We start from the raw sequence: 22,829 nt of genomic DNA on the forward strand, positions 1-22,829 counted from the left end.
CCCGACGTTCTTGTTAAACCCTGGATTTGTGCTGGAAATGGCCCACCCTGATTATCATACACTTTCTTCTACACTTTCCACAGTATGCATCCGATGAAGTGAGCTGTAGCTCACGAAAGCTTATGCTCAAATAAATTGGTTAGTCTCTAAGGTGCCACAAGTACTCCTTTTCTTTCCTCATAAGTCATGTGCCCCGGTTCCCTAATCATTTTCATTGCCCTCCGCTGGATTCTCTCCAGTTTATCCACATCCATTCTGTAGTGGCAGGCCCAAAACTGGACGCAATACTCCAGATGTGGCCTCACCAGTCCCTAACAGAGGGGAATAATCACTTCCCTCGAACTGCTGGCAATGCTCCTACTAATGCAGCCCAATATGCTGCTTGCCTTCCTGACAACAAGGGCACACTGTTGACTCATATCCAGTTTTTCATCTACTGTAATCCCCAGGTCCTTTTCCCCAGCCTGTAGAAGTGCATGGGATTCTTCAGTCCTAAGTGCAGGATTCTGCACCTGTCCTTGTTGAACCTCATCAGATTTCTTTTGGCCCAATCCTCCGATTTGTCTAGGTCACTCTGGACTCTATCCCTACCCTCAAGCGTATCTACCTCTCCCCCCAGCTTAGTGTCATCTTCAAACTTGCTGAGGGTGCAATCCATCCCATCACCCAGATAATTAATTAAGATGTTGAACAAAACCGGCCCGAGGAGCACTCCGCTTGATACCAGCTGCCAACTATAGACATTGAGCCATTGATCACTACCCGTTGGGCCTGACAATCTAGCCAGCTTTCTAGTCACCTTATAGTCTATTCATCCAATCCATACTTCTTTAATTTACTGGTCATGCAATTAAAGATGGCATCATATTGGTCCTGCCCAAAGAGGATGAATTAGCTTGGAGGCTCCAAAATAAGCAGCCAATTAAGGATCCCAAATTGTATTTATTCTAAACAATTTTATTTTTAAAGTCAATCCCTTTGGAGGTGGCCTGATCCATGATTTTCAAATGGCTCAGCTTAGCAATGCTAAAGCTCACCATATGTTGGGGGACGCACACCCACAAACACCCTCTGCATATGTGAGCTAGTCCCTCCTCCTCCTGATCTGTGAGGGGTGCCCTCGCAATCACCCCCTCCCTGTGTGGGAGGAGTCCCTTTCAGGCCCTTCCCTGTGGGGCGGGGGAGTCCTGGGGAGACCCCTTCAGGCCCCTCTGCATGGGATGAAGAGGAGACCCTCTCAGGCCCCTCTGTGCTGGGCGGGGGGGGGGGAGATTGGGGGGAGTCCCTCCAAGGCCCCCTTGTACAGGGGGACTGTCTGTGTAAGCCGAGTGGTGACACCCCTCTAACAGCTGGGGGGCACTTTCTTGTGCTCAGGTCCCTGCCCTGGCCAGGGATAAAACCCCTCTCGCTGTCTCTGAGAGACCCCCCCCCCCCGGCATTTCCATCAGCACTGGCGTCGCCCCCGCCTCAGCCCCTTGCCCAGCGGGCGCGGCCTCAGGCTCATGACTGCACTGCGCCTGCGCCACGTAGGTCAGGCCAAGAACCCCCAACGCGCGGGCCGCACTCCGCCTCGGTCACGGTCGGGGTACACCCCTCCACCAGCATGGGACCAAGCCCCGCCCTCTCCGATTATGATTGGCCAGAGGCCCAAGGCTCGCTCTTATTCACCTCCTGACTAGCGGACGCTGAACCCACACCCGCAAGGCCCCGCCCCTTCTCTATCTCCCTTTCCGGATTAGCTCGCGTCACCTTGACCCCGCCCCATAAAGCTAGCTTCCTCGGATTGGCTCTGGCTCCCGAAGCCTCATCACTTTCCAGATAGGTCACGCCCCAACAGCGGAACTTCCATTGGCCTCTCGCCCAGCCACTCAGGGTGGAATCACCACCCAGCACCCTGCCCCCGGACAGCGTGTTGTGTGTCCATAACCGCCGCGGAGCTCCGCCCGCGCCTTTCTGTGGCGTCATCCACCTGCGCCCGTGTTCCGGCCGGTCTCCAGGGTTCCCCTTCTGGCCTGAGCCCCACAGCATCCCCCCTCCCTGCCCCCCCCCCCGACCACAGCGCCCTGCCGGTCACCGTTTTATTTTCCGTACAAGCCCAGCGTAGCAGCGTTTGGCGCCTTGGACGCTCCCCAGTCATCACTGCGAGACACCACTTGACTGGCGTTCAGGAGAGAACGTAAGGCTGGCGAGTATGGGCCACGCGTAGTTCAGAGGCCGTTATTAGCGTTAGTATTCATTATCCCTGGACCCGAAAGGAGCGCAGTACTTCAGCTTGCCAGCTGAGCACGAGTCGGCTCCCGAGGAGAATGGATTACAGTTAGACTAGCTCCTGCTGCTGTCAGACGCGCTTCGAGAGTCAGACAGAAAAATGCTCATACCTTGTTACAGTGTTGAATTGCAAAATTAGCTGCTGGTGTTAGGGGGAAGCAGTTTAATTGGCAAATCAGTCCTCAGTCTGCACGCGGTTTTAAACATGCGTGTATGAAGAGAACGTAGTCTTGGTTCGTTATTTTTTTTTAAAGAACACTTTGGGGGTTAAAAAATAAAATCGGTCTGAATCAGCAAAGAGGCTGGATACTATAGTACTGCAGACCCTTGGTCAAGAAAACATGAAATATGTAGCACAGAAGAGTGTGCTCGGGATTATGAGAAACTTAGGTATAAGTGTGCTTACCAGAGTCCACAAGTGGTATATCCAAAAGGCGACCTGTTTGGGGTTCTTTGGAGAAAGCATGCATAGCTTTCTCGTAAAGGTGTTCCTCTTTTCAGGGCTTGTAAGATGTTTAGAATTCGTTTCCTGCACATGCAGGACTGTTTTGCTTCTCATGTGAAATGAAGGCTTCTGCCCAATGTGCAGTTGCAGTCAAAAGTGCTCACAGTGTTAGGATGCATAAAGAATAGGACGGTGAATAATGCAAAGAATATTACAATTATTTTATATAAATCAATGGGATGTGGCCTGATTTGGAATTCTGTGGGTAGTACTAGTTGCCCTATTTCAAAAAGGATATTGCAAAACTAGAAAAGGAGGTTCAGAGAAGGACAATGAGAATGATGAAGGGTATGGAAAAACTCAGATGAAAGAGAAGGTTGGGATTGCTTACCTTAGAAATGTGACAAATAGGAGAGGGTATAAGAGTATATAAAACTCAGGGGGTCACACACTTTGTAACTTGTTTCAGAGTAGCAGCCATGTTAGTCTGTATCCATAAAAAGAAAAGGAGTACTTGTGGCACCTTAGAGACTAACAAATTTATTAGAGCATAAGCTTTCGTTAGCTACAGCTCACTTTATTGGATGCATACAGTGGAAAATATAGTGGGGAGATTTTATATACACAGAGAACATGAAACAATGGGTGTTACCGTATAGGCTGTAATAAGAGTGATCAGGAAAGGTGAGCTATTAGCCGGGGGGACCTTTTGTAGTGATAGTCAAGGTGGGCCATTTCTAGCAGTTTACAAGGACAGTAGGAGGGGAAATAAGAAAAGGAGTACTTGTGGGACCTTAGAGACCAACAAATTTATTTGAGCATAAGCTTTCAGTTTTACTTTGTGTAATGACACATCCACTCCCAGTCTTTATTCAAGCCTAAGTTAATTGTATCCAGTTTGCAAATTAATTCCAATTCAGCATTCTCTCCCGTTGGAGTCAAAAACCAGTTGGAGAATACTTTAATCTCTTTGACTCGATTACAGACCTAAACGTGGCAATTCTTCAACAAAAAAACTTCAAAAACAGACTCCAAGGAGAGACTGCTGAGAAGCTCTGTGTTCCCATATACCTATGTGGAAGCAGGAAATGTCATTTTGTACACAAGAAGCTCTTGTAACTAGATTGTTCTCTAAAATGCAAATGCTCTTTAGGGAGCATTCCAGATGTGCATAAAGAAAGCTATCGCTGTGATTGCTGATGGATCCACTGACAGGTCTGTAGCTGAGCAAGAGTCAGCGTATGTCAGATTTGTCCAGGAGGGAAAACCTATTATGTAAGCAAACAGAGCACAACATGTGGAATCTAGGACAGGTAATGATGTCACACAAGGAATAAAAACAGTTTTAAGGGTCATGGGAATCAGGTTGAAGAGCTGTATTGAATGTAGATGGTGCAGCAGTGACTATGGGCTGTCAAGCCATGTTTAGACATGCTTTTTTTTGTTATGCATTGTGTCAACCACAAGATAAAAATCTTCAACAGTTTGAACTTAGTTTGAAAGACATCCTTACATTTTACTACTTCGTGCCAAAAGTTTGCAGCAGCTTCTATCTCCTTGGCATCAGCAGGATCTTGCTGACCATGAGCTCTTTTGGAAGTACAGGAGCACTTGTGGCACCTTAGAGACTAACAAATTTATTTGAGCAATATAAAATTGTTAGTCTCTAAGGTGCCACAAGTGCTCCTTTTTCTTTTTGGAAGTACAGTATTCATTATATATGCTGGGCTGCTAATCAGGTCAGAGCTCTGAATGCAGTGATGAAAAATGATCATTTGTCTATTGCCCAAATTTGCAGAAAATGAGTCAGGAGCCATTGTAGCTTTTGGGGGATATTCTTAAGGAGATGAGGACAGGCAAATTTGTGGAAATATTGTATTTTGTGATGATTTAATTATTATTGTGATGGAAGTCATTCTCTCAGAAAGGGTCTCTGGTTTGTGGAGGCTCTGCAAAAGCTGAAAAGTGCTATGCTGGTACTCACAACATACCACTTTTGAATGTGCTTTCCAGCTCTATCATGTTTTCTCTGCTGGTCTGACGGGGATTAGGAGCAAAACATTTGTGGACACAGTGACAATGAGCTATTAACAGCCAGCAGCAATGATTGTTGTTTGATTTTATATTACAGTAGTGTCTAGGAGTCCTCGTTATGGGCCTCATTGTATTAGATACTGTATACACACATAGGAAAAAGATAGTCTCTCGCCTCAGGAGTTTACACTCAAAGTAGGGGACATTCTGCATGATCAGATCTACGTTTCAAACCAGGTGTTATGCATGATATTATGTAGGTATTAAAATTATACTCAAATTTGAAATAATTGTTCAACCTGCTAAGCTTTTTACATAGCCATGTTTTATTAAATATTTGACTCGTAGGGAGGTTAATCCTCCATTTGTTAGGGAATTTATTTGGCGAAAGTGAAATCTCATTTGAGAAGGTAGTGGAAATGGCTAACACCAAAGCTGGTAGCGCTTAGAAATATAGATAAATATTGAAGTGAACAGTGAAATATACTAAAATATTGAAGCAGCAGAGTAAAGAATTTTTTCTTTTCTGTTTGACTATTACATAGAATCCAATTACACACTCTTTTCAGCCTAAATCTGTGGTTTTAATTCAGCAAAGAATAGGCGACAAAAAGTGTAAACTTCTGAATTTCTTTTTTTTTTTTTTTTTTTCATGTAATGTTGGGTGGAAATGTTCAGTATTTCAGCTTTGAACAAGGATGGATTGATTTAATTCAAAATGTTTTAAATCACCCATTTTAATCAAGATTAAATGAGCAAGCAGGAAACCTTGATTTAAAGCATCAATTTTAATCGTGTTTTGCATTTGTACTTTTTAATTATTTTCCTAAAGAAAAGTTAATTTCATTGGTTGGAGACCATTCAAACATGTTGATTTGCAGCTAAATACAACCTTCACACTAAATATTGTACTTCTTTTTGCTAACTAGGCAGATAAGCTATATTAGTGCTGCTTCCCGCAGCTCCCATTGGCCGGGAACGGCGGACAGTGGGAGGTGCGGGGCTCCGTGCCTGCGTACGCTGTAGATAAACAAACTGGACCGACCCGCCAGCGGCTTTACCCTGATGGGCCGGGTGCCAAAGGTTGCCGACCCCTGAGCTATACGTATACACATTTAAGCAATTATGTCGTTTCACATATATTTATTTAGATTCTTAATGTTTAAATTTTTTGTTAGAAAATGGTGACATTCATTTCTTATTAACTAGGTGATTATTTTATTCATGATTTACATCATGAGTAAGAAAGGAAATTGAAAATGCCTTTTTTGTTCATTTTTAATTGAATTACAAAATATTTTTATTAGTTAAAAATACCGTATGTGCTGGACACACAAGGAAAAAAAAGTAAGTTTATCAAAACATGTTTGCATTTAAAACTAACTCATTTATTAAACAAATGAAGTATTATGTATAGTTAATGAATTGAAATCAAGTGTTTCTGGTCACCATATGCTTCAAGATTTTGGAACTAGTAAATTTCATCCTCACACCTCATTGTTTTCCTTTTCCGGTCTATGAATAAAAATATTTCATGCTTTTTCAACTCCAGATTGTTTTTTCAACTTTGAATTAACTTGTCATTAAAATGAACTAGTTGAATAAACTGAATTGAAGGAAGTATTCTCTCTGCATCTGCAGAAGAAGCTACTGCTGTCAAAAGCTGGTTTAACACTTCAGTAGACTCTGGTTCCAGGAGCTTAGCCAGTGATTTCCACTAGTTCAGTGGCTTGACACTCTTTAAGACTTTGGGCAGCAAATATGTATTGTTTGAATATTTTTTATTTAGTTTAAATTACTTCAATAGATTGTAAATTTAGGCCATATGGTAGGTTAATTTTTAAAAATTAACCTATTTAAAATTAAATTAGAAATTATGACAACCTATTTAATTTACATTCAAAATAAAAAAATCAATTTTTTATTTAAAGCATATTTTTAAAGTTTGATTCCCCCCTCCTTTGAATTATGTATGTAACTTTCATTAATAAGAGCTGAAGTTGCATGCTGTATCTTAAGTAATAGTACCTGATGCCTGATTAGAATTTTTTCCCTCTCTCACATCATGACTTAGTTTTTGTTGCATCTTACATCTGTTTGTATCTCTCTCCACCCCCCCCCACCCTTTACTTTTTTATGTCTGTCACCTGAGCTTCAATTCATTTTAAAAACAGTGTGTACAAAGTTATATTTGCTCCCCAGGAGAATCATAACATTGTCTGCATATAAATTAGTATTAGTTAAATTATTTACAGAATCATCTAATTTTAACTCCCTTTATAATACAATTAAATCACAGGTCAATAGATAATTTAATATAGAAAACTAATGTTTGGTAGCATTTTAAACTTCAGCAAATGGTTGCTGATTGTGATCCACTTCTTTTTCTGCGTGATCTTCAGATGATGAAATCTTCTCTGTCCCTCCTTCTGTGTGGCCCCTTATGTTTTCCTCAACTTCTCCTGAAGAATGAATGTGTTCCTTGATATGCATATATTCTATATTAGTCTGGAGATCAAGCAGCATATACCTGTTGGAGTTCCTATATCTGCATTGGTATTTTTGAATAAATGAGAATCATCATCAGGCAAATGCATTTTAATGCGTTTTTGATGATCAGCTTAAGTATTATAACACCTTCATTGTTACTATGGCTCAGTTTTGTGATTAAATGTATTTGGAGAATGGGAGGGCTTTTTCAGCTACATTTGCTCATATCAGCATGTTGGGTTAATTACTGCAGGGCAGCCTTTCAACTGAGATTTAAAAGCCAGGATCCCATCTACTGTATGTTGACATTAAAGCACTAATGTCACATTTTTCATGAATAATAGTTTGCCTCTGTGTCTTTAGCCAAAATACTCGTCTTTACTGTGCTGAGTACTATGTGTGGGATGCAAACTTTCCTCTATCTCAGAAGTGGCTATACTCACTGTTGGATTTTTTGGTGCCTTGAATTCTATTGAGATTAAAGGTGGTATAATGATAAAGTATTATCAGCCACAAGTTACCCTTCCAGCAATATTACAGCCCCATTTATCCAAACCCATTTGCCTGAAATGCTGTCTTATTCAAATCTCTTATTCTCCTCCCTACCCTGAATTCTTCTTAGGGATTGCTTACCCAATAGTTTATTCTCCAAACTATCCAGATTCTCATTTAACTGAATGTTTTACTGGCCCTGCAATGTTTTGGAAAAATGGGATTGCTGTGCTTAACTAACAAACAAAAAAACTGAAAGTTGGCAAATCCAACAGACAAACCTATACAGCAAAAATCCAGGATAGGAACAAATCAAGTGTGTGATAAGTTTATTTTGAACTTGGAGGTAATTGTGTTTGTGGTTTAATAACTGAAATTTAAGGATTGAGGAGGACAGGATTGCCCCGAGATATATGGAGTCATCTATGTAGTCCTATTTCCCCTTCGGCATCCTCTATCCTGTAGGTGTGAACGTGCAGCCTGCATGTTGATTTTGGCCAAGACCCCTAACCCCCCAGCTCCCCATCCAAAAAAACCAAACTAATTTTGTGAAGATGCATGTTTTCTAAAGTAGTGTTAGTTTTTTCTTTTGTATTTAATGTTATCAAAACCATTTAAGCTACCTGCTGCCTTACTGTTGGCCTGTGGCAGCACTGTAACATATCCTGTGCAGAGATTAGTTTCACTGAAATAACAGTATAGTGAAAAGAGAGAGGTCCCCAAACAGCAGGAGTAGGAACTTGGAAATTCCTGTTGCAACAAACAGAAAACATGCAAGTTCAACAAATCCATTCTCATGCTGAGGAGGGGGAGCACGCTTCTCCTGTCAGTGGAGGGTACTCTGTAGGTGTTAATATTCAGCTTTGTTCTAATGTGTGGTTAATTTTCATTGTCATGTCGCACAGATGGGGAAACTGCATGCAAGGTCAACTAAATCATTAGTAACTTCATTCTTGGTATGTGGGATACCAGAGTTAGCAAAAAAATACATTTTGTCTGTCTCTTCTCCCTTTCTTTTCCATTTTTCTGTCTTCTGTTCTTTTGGTCCAGATCGGGGTATGGAAAAGTATGCATCTATGCTCATTTAATAGAGGTATTTTACCGATGGCAACTGCAATCATGTGATCCTAGCCAATTTTAATCAGCAATAGAATGCCCCCTCTCCCCCCCCCCCCGCCCTTGTACATCTGTCTCTGGACAGGTCCAGCATGCCTTTGACCTCAGCCAATGTCTTCCCTAAGAGGGGGAAGACTTGGTAGGGCTCAGGGAAAACTCCAAAGGAGAGGTGCTCCGTCTCTCACCAGAAGGAGCCAACTTCCAAAAGGCCGTGGTCGCCTGCTAAGTCTACAGTATCAGAGACCTCAAATTCTTGACTCAGTACTGTGAGGGCAAAGGACTCTTCCTTTGGTACCAGTGGGGTCGGGAGATCCCAGAGTGTTTCTCTGAAGCACGGCTCCAGCAGGCCCCCACAGTACTATCTATGAAGGGAGGCCTAGGACATATACGCTCTCTTTAGAACAGCCCCATCTACATCACACTTACCATTGGTGCCTTCTCATTCAGCACTGTTGGTACTGGCAAAATCGAAGCACCAGACGCCTTTGGCCCCATTGCCTGCGTATTCCAGATTGACAGTGCCATCCACCTCAACTGTTACATTGATACCAACCCACTCAGTACCGCAGGAATTCTGCTACTCCAGGGACTTGTCAGTTTTAGATGAGCTGGAATCCCGACTGCTTGTGAGTACCAAATGACTCTCAGTACCAAAACACTAGTCTCTGGATTACCACTGCTTCCTGGGAGTACAAGATTCTCTGCCTTTGTCTACTGGGGCCACCCCTTTGGAGGATATTGAGGCAGATGAAGGAGGCATTCAGTCAGTCTCCTCTTTATCAGTATGAGGTTCACCTTCACATAGGTACAGGAACCCCTACTTTGACAAGGATATTTGTCTACTACAGGAATGGCTGGATCAGTCCTGGGTACCACCCACTCTGCCATATGGGGACCTCCCCCCCCCCCAAAAAAATGGCCATGCTGGGATGTTTGGGTGGTGTATCAGGAGCAATTTGTCAGACCTCTGGCTCCATTGCACCAAGAGGCTAGAGCTACACGGTCCCCTCTACCAAATCCCCAACATGAGGAGATCTTTGAAGAACAGGAGACTAGGGCGGGTAAGGAGGCCACCCCTCAAACTCCTATTTCATCTTTGTTTCCAGATAAGGCAGTCATGCATCCATCGCCATTGATGGCTGATGATTTTTGCCAATTCTAGGACCTTGTGAAGAGGGTGTCTGACACCCTTTGTGTGCCTTTTGAAGAAGTTAAAGACTCACAAGGCTTACTCGTTTGTGACCCTCCAATTTCAGATCACAACTGTCAGGTGATCGTGGCCAAGTATGACTTCATGAATTACAAGTTTGCAGCCCTTTATTGAACATCTTCCACAGGAGCATAGAGAACTCTTTCAGATCATCATGAAGGTTCAGTTATAAGCCAGAATCTCTCTCCAAGTCTCATTCAATGCCCTGGACACCTCCCCATATCCATCTTCACTGCGGTTGTTGTGTAGCGTGTCACAGTTCCAGCTCTCGGGGTTTCTGAGAGAGTTTCAGAATACTGTTGAGGACCTCTCATTTGATGGTCAGAAGCTCTTCTCAGGGACTATGGATGAGTCCCTACACATACTGAGGGACTCCAGAGCCTGTTGAGGAGGTCTCTGGGTACATATACTCGTACAAACAAGGAGATTTAGCACATCTCAGACTGTCCAGAGATTGCACCCTGCCCAGTTCTTTGGATTTCACAGAACCACCAAAACCGCTGGAAAGAGACAAAGATTCCAGAGGAAGAGAGCTTCTCACACTCCTGCAGAGAGGATGCAGTCGTCATCAAAACAACAGTTTGGATGGGTTGGTTGAGGGTTCAGTACCTTCCTCACCTCTAGCTTGCAGGCTGCTATCTTTTGCTCACCTTCCCACTTTTGGAGACAACCTTTCCCATTTCCAGTAGGGTTGCCATCATGTTGCCACAGACAGGTGGGTCAAGGAGGTTATAACATTGGGCTACAACATCCACTTTACATCCCATGCTCTCTCCTATCTTCCTTACGAGTTCCTCTTTAGGGACCTCTCTTATGAGACTACACTGAGTCAAGAAGTGCACACTCTCCTTCACCTAGGAGTGAGAGATGGTCCCATCTCCTCGGTGGGAAAGGGTTTTACAAAAGTATTTTCTCATGCCAAAGAAGGACAGCGGGTGTCATTACATTTCATTACTGAGTCCTTCCCTTCAGTCTCTCTTCATCCCCAAGGATATTCTCAAAGATTCTAAAGGTAGTATCTGTTTACCTTCATCAATAAGTGAATTTAGTCTTCAGATGCAGATCTCAGATGTGTACCTTCCTGGAGACCAGAACGTCACAGCCGATATGCTCAGCATGCACTTTTTCCATGACTATGAATTGGAGTTGGACTCAAATTCTTCAAGGAATATTCTAAAAGTGGACTTCCACAAGTTGATGGACATTTTGGTAGAGAAGGAGCTGAGGGCAGTTTGCCTGCACAGCTCTATAGGTGCTCTGCACGCAACACGAGGGTTGTATACAGCTCATATGCGGCCAAATGGACTCTGCTAAAAGTAAACCTCCAATCAGGGCTTGAGACACATGCATAGCTGTTATCTTGGCTTTTCTGCTGGCTTTGTGGGTTGTTCATTGATTACTCTTACAAAATACAGCTTCTCAAACTTATGTGGCCAGTACCATTTTCAAAATGTAAAAAAGAGTTTTTCTAAAATATTTCTCTCTTCCTTAACCCCCCCCCCCACCCCATCCAACAAAAAATCCTCGTCTTATCTTGTTTGCCTGACTCTATCACTTGTTTATAATTGCTGATTCCATTTTGTGGTGTTACTTTATTCCCCTGATAATCTTTATTTCTACTACTCCATTACTATTTCCAGGACACCTAGTTTCAAGTACAGGCCTATATACAAATGTGGAAGCAGCAAAGAGACGCTTTCCCTGACAGTGGCTGAGCTGCCTCAGAAGCCAGTGAGGAGATCCCTAGCCTAGGACAAACTTCAGGGTTCCACAGTATGTCAGTTGGTAATCCCAGCTATAACCAGAGAGGAATTAATGGTAGAAATTTTGGCTTTGTCTACACTATGCAGCTTTTAGCAACACAGCTATGCCGCTACAGCCGTGCCACTAAAAGGTGGGCAGCGTAGCCGCTGTTTGTCAGCAGGAGAAAGCTCTCCTGCCGACAAAAAACTTCCCCCCCCAATGAGCGGTATTAGCGTTGTCGGCAGGAGAGTGCTCCTGCTGACAAAGCGCTGTTCATACCAGAGCTTTTCCTTGACACAACTTTTGTCTTTCCAGGGTGGGGTGCGTGGTTTTTTGTTTGTTTGTCTACACGGGCAGGTGAACCACAAAACTTTGGTCGTTCACAGGTCTTTAAAAAACAAACAAACAAACAAACAAAGTCTTAGGGCCTAATCATGTCCCTAATACAACAGGGGAACAGTGTACTGCCAAGTTCTTGCAAAACAGAATCCTATGGGTCCAGGACACAATCCTTCAGAACGTCAGTCTGATGTCCTTTTAAGGTAGAACAAGGCAACAGCTTGTTAGAAAGTTGCTCTGGGGATGACTCAGGGTTGTTTAGTGAAGGAAATTGCCTGCCTCTTCCAGTTGAAAGGTGTGTAATGAATGAGGCAGGAGATTGAAGGAAGAGAAAAGATGGTGTCATGGTTAACACAGTTGAATGCTGACCTGCAGAATTGGATTCTATCCCTGCCTGAGTCAGAGTTCCTGTATGATGCTAAGCAAGACACTTAAAGCAGACTTGCTCACAGTTTCAGGTTTCACAGCTCCTAATTGTGTGTTCCTCATTTTTTGGGTGCCTAACTTGAGCCCTTGAGGTCTAATAAGAACTCTGAAAAAATGAGGTCCTGGGCATCTCAGATTTGGCATCCAAAATTAGTGAAAACTTTGACCTTAATCTCTGTGTGCCTAAGTCCCCATCTGTAATAATACCTCTCATCTCACAGGTGTTGTGAAAATACATGAATACATATTTTGAAGTGCTTGGATACTAGAGTGGTGAGAGTGACAGAAAAAACCAAGAGGAAATTAATAATTGTATATTCAGAGAAGGGTTTGAATAGTGTGCAGTAAGGGTTCGAACCACGCATTGAAAACACCGAGCAGAAAACAAAACATTGAGTAACTGCTCATTACGTGAGCACCGTCCATTCTGTGAACTGAATGAGGCAGGGGTGCTGTGGAAAAAATATGTGATCATGTAATTAAAGACTCTCATAATGTATGTACACAAGGGGGCTGAATTCAGGTGCACAGACAAGCTTATCTGGGCCTAATGCATTGGAACACTTGTTCATGAAAAATTCGTCTTGTGAAAACATGGTTTCAGTAATGATTACAGCTGGTCAAAACTTGGAATTTCTATTTGGTGGGAAATTTTGACATTTCAAAATTTTTCATTCCAAATTGGAAAGAGAACAATTTTTTTTTTTTAATTTGTATCGAAAAAAATTGCTTTGGAAAACTACAAAATTTTGATTTGGGATTTTGGAATTTGACTTCAAATTTTACATGCTATGCATTACTACTATAAAAATAAATAAATAAAACTTCAAAATTTTCCAAAATACAAAATTTCCAAAATTCAAATTTTTTTCCTTCAGTTTTTCTTTTTCAGGAAATTTTGTTGAAAATGATACAGTTTAGTGAAAAAATTCAGTTTAGTCAAAATAGCTTTTTCTGAGGAAAAACTGGACTAAAATTTTCTGACCAGCTTTAGTAATAATTCCATGGGTCTCCGTGCTCCCCCTACTTCTGTGCTGAGCAGGCGAGAGCAAAAATGCCACAGAGGGCCCACATGTAAAGGAACTGCAGCTACATGGGACGCTCCTGCTTTCCTTTTGCAAAATAGTTGATGCAGCAGCAGCTGTGTAGGAAAGGGATGTTGTTGTTATAGCTTTTTACACTCTACCTACAAAATGATTAATAGGGTACCTTTTTTTTTTTTCAAACCGGCAAATATTTCTTTACATTATTGCTACAGGACCATGGAGTCAAATATTTGGTGTGGTGTAAAGATCTGATATTAAAATAGTGATGTTCATGATGGGCCTTCATGCTGTATTGCATTTAGAGCAGATACTTGAAACTGCCATATGATTAGCTGTATAACTGTTGACATTACTTCTGCAGTGAACTAATTGGCTACACACCTGTTAATCGAATATTTCATGAATTCACTCCCCCCCTCCGCATATTTTAAAATACAATCCTGCTACCCCATAATATTTGGTGAAAATAGTAATTGTTTCTTTGTAGATGGAGATGGCAGAGGAAGATAATAGTGGGGAAGAATACCCAAATGAAATTCATGATTATCTGTCAGCATTTGAAAAGTCTCTTGGTTCTGTAGGTGACATGCTGAAGACTATGATGTCTGTTTCTAGGAGTGAGCTTCTTGAAAAGGTAAAGAACAACCCCCCAGCAGCAACCTTTATTATTATTATTTATTGTTTTATTGTTAATTTTTATAACAGTAGCACGTAGGAACCCAATCAAATAATGGACAGTCCCTGCCCCAGAGACCTAGTATTTAAATAAATCTTTTCACATTTATAGAACACTTCTCATTTCAAAGTGCTTCACAATCTATATACTTATAAAATAACACTGAAATGTAGCAAGTGCATTAGCCAACTAGCACACAGTAGTGGGTCAGTAGGGTCATTTAGGCCAAGGATGTGAGGGCTTATCCCCACCCCTATGAAAAAGGCCATAGGATCTTTACTGTCCCCCAAGAGTACAAAGAGGAGCTATTTTTCCATAGTTTTATGTGAAAGACCTTCACACAGTAAACTTCGTTGTTCTCAATTTATTATTAAGATATATATATATATATATTTAGGAAGAACGAGTTGACTCTGGAATTTGAACTTTTGGTTCCAAGGAGTACAGAACTTGATGCTTAGTCCACTACGCTATCCCTTCCAGCACTATTAAGAGCAGATCTAAGGGAGTCTGTAGAACATATCTTTTTCTGCATGTAGCTTCAGTGCAAGGTGTACTGCCAGAGGACTTCATACAAGCAGCTATATATTTTTAACATTTAAAACTGAATTTGTAATTTCTTTCTTTGGGGCAAAAAAGTTCATATGTAAGGGAACTTGTTCATCCATTAAGGATTCCTAACATGAATAAATTATGAAGAAATCAGTCCTGACAACACCAGTCTTTTGACAGTATCCATGTTAGAGCTGGTGGTCTGTATGATGTTATCAGAGTTCCCGGAAATCCTGTAGGATTAAAACAATAAATTGACTTTGACAGTCAAAAAAAAAAAATCTCATTACCCATTTCTTCTTCCTTTGATGTACAGCCTAAAGCGTTCCAACATGCCTAGAACACATCATCTGATGTGTACAGTGTTCATGGTTGTTAATTGTCTGTGGCATACTAACCTTCTATTATAACTTTAAATGGATTTCAGTAATTTTTTGTTGCATTCTGAATTTCTGTACAGTTTTATTTTGGGGTTAGGGAGAGTTGTTTTGAGAAAAATCCTGGTGATGAAATGTGATCTTTATCCTGAGAGGTCGGCGTAGCAGGTGCTCAGTACTTCTCAGCAACCAGCTCCATCACCTTTTATTAGCCTGTTGCATTTAATGTTAGACTGGATAAAAAGTCAATAAATATACAGTGGGGAACAATCCTGCAGAGAGAGACTTTGATGACTTAGGCATGGTCTACACACAGTTTTTGTCTGATGTAACTATTTCCGTTGTGGGTGTGAATTTCTCTACTGAAATTAAATCAGTACAGTCCTTAGTTATATCAGTATAAAGGTGCTTTATACCAATATAGCTTATTCCCCTTCCCTCATGGGAATAAGCCATCCTGGTAAAACACACTGTATTACTTTAACTGTCCCAGTAAATTTAAAGCAGTACAGTTCTTGTGTGTAGGCAAGCCCCTGAAAAATATTTCCCATCTCTAGTTTTATGATAAAAGTTCTCCTGGTAGCTAAATTACCTGTATTAACAGCATATTTAAGGACAATTGATTGCAAAACCATGTACCATTGGTTCTTAGTCACAAATATATCTGTATGGAATTATACTGTGTATATTACTGAAAGCTACTATACATCTTTGTTAAAAACAGTGCAGAAGCAAATGATCACATTTGTTTGTTTTTTAAGTTGGACCCTCTTGAACAAGCAAAATTGGATTTGGTTTCTGCATACACGTTAAATTCAATGTTTTGGGGTAAGTATGCTGGAGTAGGGCGATAAGAGGAAGCAGAGTTTATGGTGGCCATTTTAACTTTTTTTTTTTTTTTTTGGATGGCTGAAAATTTTAAATAATCAAATTCTGTAGTTAAATATCTAAGAACCCAAGTTTGCTATTGTCCTTCAATCAGGGTAAGTGATGCTGAAATTCTAAATTAAAGTTGGTAATTACATAGACTAGCAACAGATATGTAAATGAGGATGTTGGGGTTTTTTGGCAGCCTCTTCTGTCCTTTTTGGCTAACCATATTAGATTGGTACTGGAGTACTTGATTAGAATATTTTTAAATATAGATATTTGAACAGAGCAGGTAGGCTCCAATCCTGCAAACGATCACATGTGGACACATAAACTCATTTGTGTATTGTCAGCTGCAGGATTGGGACCTTAATGATTCCTGCCCTTAAGTTCAACGAAACACATTTTCTTCTTGCAGTATACCTGGCCACTCAAGGGATCAATCCCAAGGAACATCCAGTGAAACAAGAGCTGGTAAGATTCCCATATAAAATGCATTGCAAAATCAGATTTGCCTAGGGCAAGTACTTATTAATTTTAAATCTACATTTTTAAATGTATGTAAGTTCAGTCTCCACGCACTGGTGTAGTGTATGCATGGCATTGTATAACTGTTGATATAAGATGCTTAGCTCTCCAAATTATGAAAGTCATGATATTTTTAGTTCAAAACAGTGTCATCTGTGGAAAGCAAAGTTGTCAAGTCTGGTAAAATTAGAAAAGCAGAATAATATAAAGGGTGTCATCCTACCTTCCCTTTTCCCCCACCTTTTGTTTGAGAATTGGATTCTGAGCAGACCAGCTTTTCACTGTATCTGTTGAACAGAAAAATGTTACATGTCTAATAGTAATTTATAGTTTCCAGTATGGTGTTTTTTCCCTATAAATACTTGGAATCATGTTAATCTGTGAGGCTGCCTTTTCTGACTTTTGTATGACTAAAAGAATAGTGTGGTTGATTTACTAGCAAAGACGGGAAAGATGCCCCCCCTTTTTCCAGTTCCTCCATTAATTCATTTTCTCAGCAGTAAAGAATCCAGTTCAGCAACAAAGCTAAAAGCTTTTTTGGCATCAGTTGTATGTGTACTGTCCAGTAATTCTGCATTAGTGACATATTTACAACCTATAATAAATCTTTTAGGTTTGTCTTTATATTCCATTTAGATACATGAGTACAGTATATAAGATCTGCTATCTTGGAAATTCTGCTGACTTCAAAAATCAAATCATTTAGTTTGAAGAAAATAATAGAAATATTATACTAATACTAAGATTAAAAATAGAAATAATTATGCCCATTAGAAGTGCTTATGTAAATAATAATAATAGATCGGTGCTGTATGAATATATTTTACTTATATATATTAGTAAATACACAAAGGTAATTCTACATAATCAAGGTAATAGTGCTTATGACTGAAGAATACAGAAAACTACTCTGAATATCAAAAGAACGTGTTCTATTTATAATTTGGATTTTGCAGTCTGTAGTGGATCATGGAACAAAAATTGGATTGTTAACTTTTCATGGTGATTGTTTCTGCTCCTTCTTACACTATATTGGTACAAAAGCATTACACTATTTTAATCTATTCTTTAAAAATATACAGCATACAAATCTAAAGCAAGTATTTACTTGACAATTGCTGATGGTTTTAGTTGAAAGTAGATTATCTTCTAGTTTCTCATCCAGTTTCTTTTTACAAGTAACAATGTGAATGAATAAATGTTTCTTTCATCCAAGAGTAACGTTATCTTATCACTCATGTGGAAAGGGCAATCAGAAACAGTTACTTTCCCACTGTTTTGTTTTTAGAACTCTGCTCAACATGTACCTATAGGTAATACTTGGGGTTTCAAATTATATAAATGAAACTCTCCTTCCAGCTGTCAGAGTTAATTTTTTCTGTCACCTTGTTGCGATGTTTCTGTCAACTCCTTTTTTGCTTTGCTAATATGTGTCGGGTTGCTATCTGTTCTAATTAGCTATCTCAGTCATACTACAGAAATATTACAGCGTACCATAAATTCATACCCTGTAAAGCTTAACGAGTTAAAACTACACCTTTTACATGGGAACATTGGCCAACATTTTCAGAGATCAGTTTGAGATGTGGGTTCTGATCATTCTTGAAAAACAGGTAAAGGACTTTAGAGATCCAAGGTAGAAAATGTTGGCAATGCGTGTATATGACAAACATGCTGCATGTTAATATATGTATTATCTGTGTATGCGAAATGTATGTATTTTATTTATTGTATATAATTCAGGGAATATGTAAAGTGCTACATAATGGCTGTTCATTAACTATTTGTCTAAGGTCTCATGGGATGCCTGTGGGAGAGCTGACAATTCATAGAATATCAGGGTTGGAAGGGACCCTAGGCGGTCATCTAGTCCAACCCCCTGATCAAAGCAGGACCAATCCCCAATTTTTGCCCCAGATGCCTAAATGGCCCCCTCAAGGATTGAACTCACAACCCTGGGTTTAGCAGGCCAATGCTCAAACCACTGAGGTATCCCTCCTCCAGTTGAACTAGATCTGAGTCCCACAGGACCATCCTTCCTGTGTGTGTTTGTATAAAATACTCATCCCAGAATAATCAAGAGTTTCTTTAATAAAAAAAAAAAAAAAAAAAAGTCATGCTTTCTTGGTTTTGGTTGGGTAGATTAAAATTTTGGAGATATATATTTTATATTTATATAATGCACATATGGCTTAATTTTGCAGGCTTTACTTGGGCAAAATTCTTATCGACTTCAGTGGGTATATGACCTTTTTAAGGATTGGAAGAGTAGGTCCCAAGGTTGTAATAGCATTAGACAAAATATTACAGGAATGAGGACCATACCGATGCCTAGATATATAAAGATGTTTGAAGTTGTACTACTAATGGCCGCATATGCTTATTGGTACAATTACCATGTGTTGCAGAAAATCTGCTAAAAGGGCAGTCTTGAGTTTGCAAAGAATCCACTAGAGTTTGAACAGAGATGAAATATTGTATTCGGCTGTATATTATGGAATGCGTCATGTTCTGTATGCTTTGTTCTCACTGATCTCTATTTTAATAGTACATGTCTTCACAGAATAATAGCGGGTGTGCTTTTTATTTAATATCTTGCAGGAGAGAATAAGAACGTACATGAACAGAGTCAAAGAAATAACAGACAAGAAAATGGCGTCCAAACTGGATAAAGGAGCTGCAGCAAGATTTGTAAGAAATGCATTATGGGAACCAACACCTGAAAATAATCCTAAAGTGAAAACTTCTGCTAAGGCAAAAAAGAGAAAAATGAACTAGTTTTTTATTTTCCCTTTGGTTTTATTTTTGTTTATCAGGTAGGGAGATAACTAGAAAATTATTTTTTAAATTGTGTGTTGTATATGTTTTGCATTACATAACTGATGAAGTAAAACAACAATTTGGTGAATATATCTTTAGCAAAGATCTAAACTGTAGGGTCACGTTGCACAGCTTCTGCTGAGTTCTCACCTGTATATACACATGTATATCTGAAAGTGAAAGTTGGTCCTTGGAGATTAGCTTGAAAGCTTGGCTCTTTAATGAGAACGAACTAATCATTTTTGCCAACTCTTTGTAATAATATGCTATTTCATGATTTGCTTCTCATTCTAATAATTTTGGGGGGTAATTTTTGACTGGCTGAAACTGTATTTTCTTAGTTATTGCTAAATTTAATATCCGAATATTCAGCCAGTCACAAGTGATGGACATCTAGTCTGTGTGAATTGTTTACGTAGGAGCCACTGGTTTTCAAGTACACCTCTGTATGTAATGCTAAATTTGTAGAGCATACTATCCTTTGTATTGCTTATATTAAATATACATGATGCCTCTTTTTCAATCTCTCAACTTGAATTAAGTGCTGTTTATGGGCTTTTAATGTTTCCATGGCCTTTAAGTATGGATGAGAGCTTAGTGCTGGCACTGCAAGATGGACAGGTTAGCAGGGATTCACTTTGGGAATGGTGGGAAGCGCGGTCACGTTTTGCTATTCCCTTTGATGCTGAGTGTGAAAAGTATTCTCTAGTACGGTAAAAAGTATTGAAATACTGGGCAAATATCCTGTTTTATATATGCCTTGATTAATTTGTACTCCTTGTAGGAGCGTATGCATTCTTAATCTGTTGGGAATTTGTTCAGGAGAACCTGTTAGTTCATGTTTCCGTACACTGCAAGCTCACAAATGAATAGTACAGATTTTGGGTTTTTTTGGCGGAGAAGGTCTGCTGTTATAGGATAGCTGTGTTGGGGGTCGGGGGTAAATGCCTGTGATTAGGCATGCTCTGATTTGAAGGGTGGAAGTGCTGACATCGGGGATGGGATGAATATAAGTGAAGTGTCACTACCTGCTTGCAAATGGAGAACCCAGTATCAGACATGCTGGGTTAAATATACTGTTTCCCTGCACCTTGTATAATTAAGACCTCAATCTTGCAATTTACAATGTACTGGCATTAGAGGCATTCCTGCACAGAGTCCTTTGACTTCAGTGGGGGCTTCTTGGGCACACAGGAGTCTGCCTGTACGTTGTAAATTGCAGGATTGGGGCCTCGAACTGGGGCAAAGTGAGCGTAAAATTCTGTCAAATCGGAATGAGTAGCATTTTACAATTGCTTTTCACCAGTGTAAATGACAATGCAAGGTACAGTGCAATGGTGAATTGGGCTCACTGAACCAGTCCTAACAATCTGTGATTCACCTGTAATTTACATTAGGTCTCTCACCTGTTAATGTGAATGAGCAAGATACACTGAATTTCTCTGTTACACATAATTGAAAGCTATTGGATATGATATGGAAAGTTATTGTTCTCATAGTTATCCTGAAGAATTACACCACCATGTGCTTACATATAGTCTAGACTGATTAGAGTGAGATGTTGTAACTAAAGCTATATCTCTGTTGACCATTCAGAAATCTGTTTTTAAAGGGAAATGTTTTGATAAACTGTCCAGTTGTCAGAGTAGCAGCCGTGTTAGTCTGTATTCTCAAAAAGAAAAGGAGGACTTGTGGCACCTTAGAGACTAACAAATTTATTTGAGCTTAAGCTTTCGTGAGCTACAAATCACTTCTTTGGATGCATTCCAGTTGTGTTTATTAAGCACAAATGTTATTAGTTTTGTATGTTTAGAAAATGGCTCTGTGAATGTTATGATGAAGAATAAACAAGCCTAATTAAATATGTAAATATCTTTTACGCTGATTTCTGGAATAATTGCTACTATTCTAACAAAGGATTTTCCTCCTCCAAATGGTCATTCGCAGGCATAACTTTACTGCCACAAGTAGTCTCATCAATTGTCCATGGGGCCACTCACATGAGTTGTGTGTTAAAGGTGCATGAATGTTTGTTTGCTGGATCAGGGCCAAAATAAGGACACTCAATTCCCTGTGAAAACGGGTATATTTATGTATAACTGAATAACTCAGTCATGCCTCATCTTTGGCTTAGCGTTATACCATTTTTAATCTTAAGATATTTTCACAACTATTTAAGCTAACATATAATAAAAATCAATGGTGTAAATCAGTACGGTTTGTAATAGGTGTGGGGGGAACTTACTCCCTTTGGAAGTCTGTTTGTCCTTTTCAGGGCCTCCTAGGTCCTGGTCCTGCAATGTCCTCCATGTGGATGGACCACTCTGCAGGGACCCATTGACTTCAATGGGGTTCTGTGTGGGTGCAAAGCTCAGCAGGTACATAATTTATTGCAGGATCAAATGTTAGTCTAAAATCTTAAGTTCTAAAGCCAGCCTGAGGTGTTGACCAATATATGCTGTGCTTATAAAATATGCTTAACATATTGATATTCTGTGTTTAATGCATATTAATATATGTGGTATCAATAATACATACTGATAGGATTTTTAAGTGTGTGTGTATGTGTATGTATATATATAAATCACTATCAGTATGTATTATTGATACCACATATATTAATATGCATTAAGCACACAATAGCAAAATAACATTACATTGTACTTATATTTCTAGCAGTTACGTGGCTAATTCAGGCCACGATTAATTGAGACCATTCAGCAGTTATATAACTAATTCAGGGCACTCAAGCCAAATATTGTGTGCTTAATGTAGATTAATATATGTGGTGTCAATAATGCATACTGACGATGTGATTTTTATATGCATATAAAATCACATTACAATATATATGTACATAAAATCACATCAGCAATGTGTATTATTGATACCACATTAATATGCATTAAGCACACAATATCAAAATAACGTGCATATAGATTTCTAGCTGTTACATGGCCTGAATTAGGCTATGTTTTTTTATAATCCTGTTCACTTATGCTAAGAGTCCCATACTTCACAAATCTGAAGTTCAGCTCTGGCATTAGAAAAGAAACTTGTCCAAAGACAAAATAGCTTAATGTTCTACCAGGACACAAGCCGAGGAGGAACCTTCATGTACAGTACCTCGAATGTTAGTATCCAAAACAAAGATAAGGAAGGAGCAGAACAAGAAATTAAGGAACTAGGACGAACTGGTGGATTAGATTTTAGCGACAGGTAAAGTTTCATAATTTGTAAAATCGTCCTATAAATATTCCTAGCTAAAATATGTAACTTTGGGGCACACCTTCTGTGTAAGGTGAATGTAACAACTGTGCACAAGACAACTTCCTGGAAATTGGTATCATATTGAACCTTTCCTCCTTTACTAAACTATTATTGACTTTTAGCAGTA

The 22,829-nt window shown here is 39.8% G+C and overlaps 1 protein-coding gene across 1 annotated transcript; it reads left to right on the forward strand.

Annotated features, from left to right (window-relative positions):
- The first annotated feature begins 1,915 nt into the window (after positions 1–1,915).
- On the forward strand, positions 1,916–22,565 carry C1D (C1D nuclear receptor corepressor). The gene is made up of 5 exons (XM_073339462.2): positions 1,916–2,176; positions 14,097–14,243; positions 15,976–16,042; positions 16,503–16,558; positions 19,214–22,565. The coding sequence occupies exons 2-5, from the start codon at positions 14,097–14,099 to the stop codon at positions 19,388–19,390; spliced, it is 447 nt and encodes a 148-aa protein (XP_073195563.1). The 5' UTR covers positions 1,916–2,176; the 3' UTR covers positions 19,391–22,565.
- The last annotated feature ends 264 nt before the right edge of the window (positions 22,566–22,829 follow it).

The sequence above is a fragment of the Lepidochelys kempii genome, chromosome 3, assembly GCF_965140285.1.
Source record: "Lepidochelys kempii isolate rLepKem1 chromosome 3, rLepKem1.hap1, whole genome shotgun sequence".
Taxonomy (NCBI): domain Eukaryota; kingdom Metazoa; phylum Chordata; order Testudines; family Cheloniidae; genus Lepidochelys; species Lepidochelys kempii.

Coding starts and splice junctions, on each gene's coding strand:
- C1D (XM_073339462.2), top strand. CDS start 14,097: ATGGAGATGGCAGAGGAAGATAATAGTGGGGAAGAATACCCAAATGAA. Junction 16,043..16,502: donor GTTAAATTCAATGTTTTGGG/GTAAGTATGCTG, acceptor TTCTTCTTGCAG/TATACCTGGCCACTCAAGGG. Junction 16,559..19,213: donor ATCCAGTGAAACAAGAGCTG/GTAAGATTCCCA, acceptor AATATCTTGCAG/GAGAGAATAAGAACGTACAT.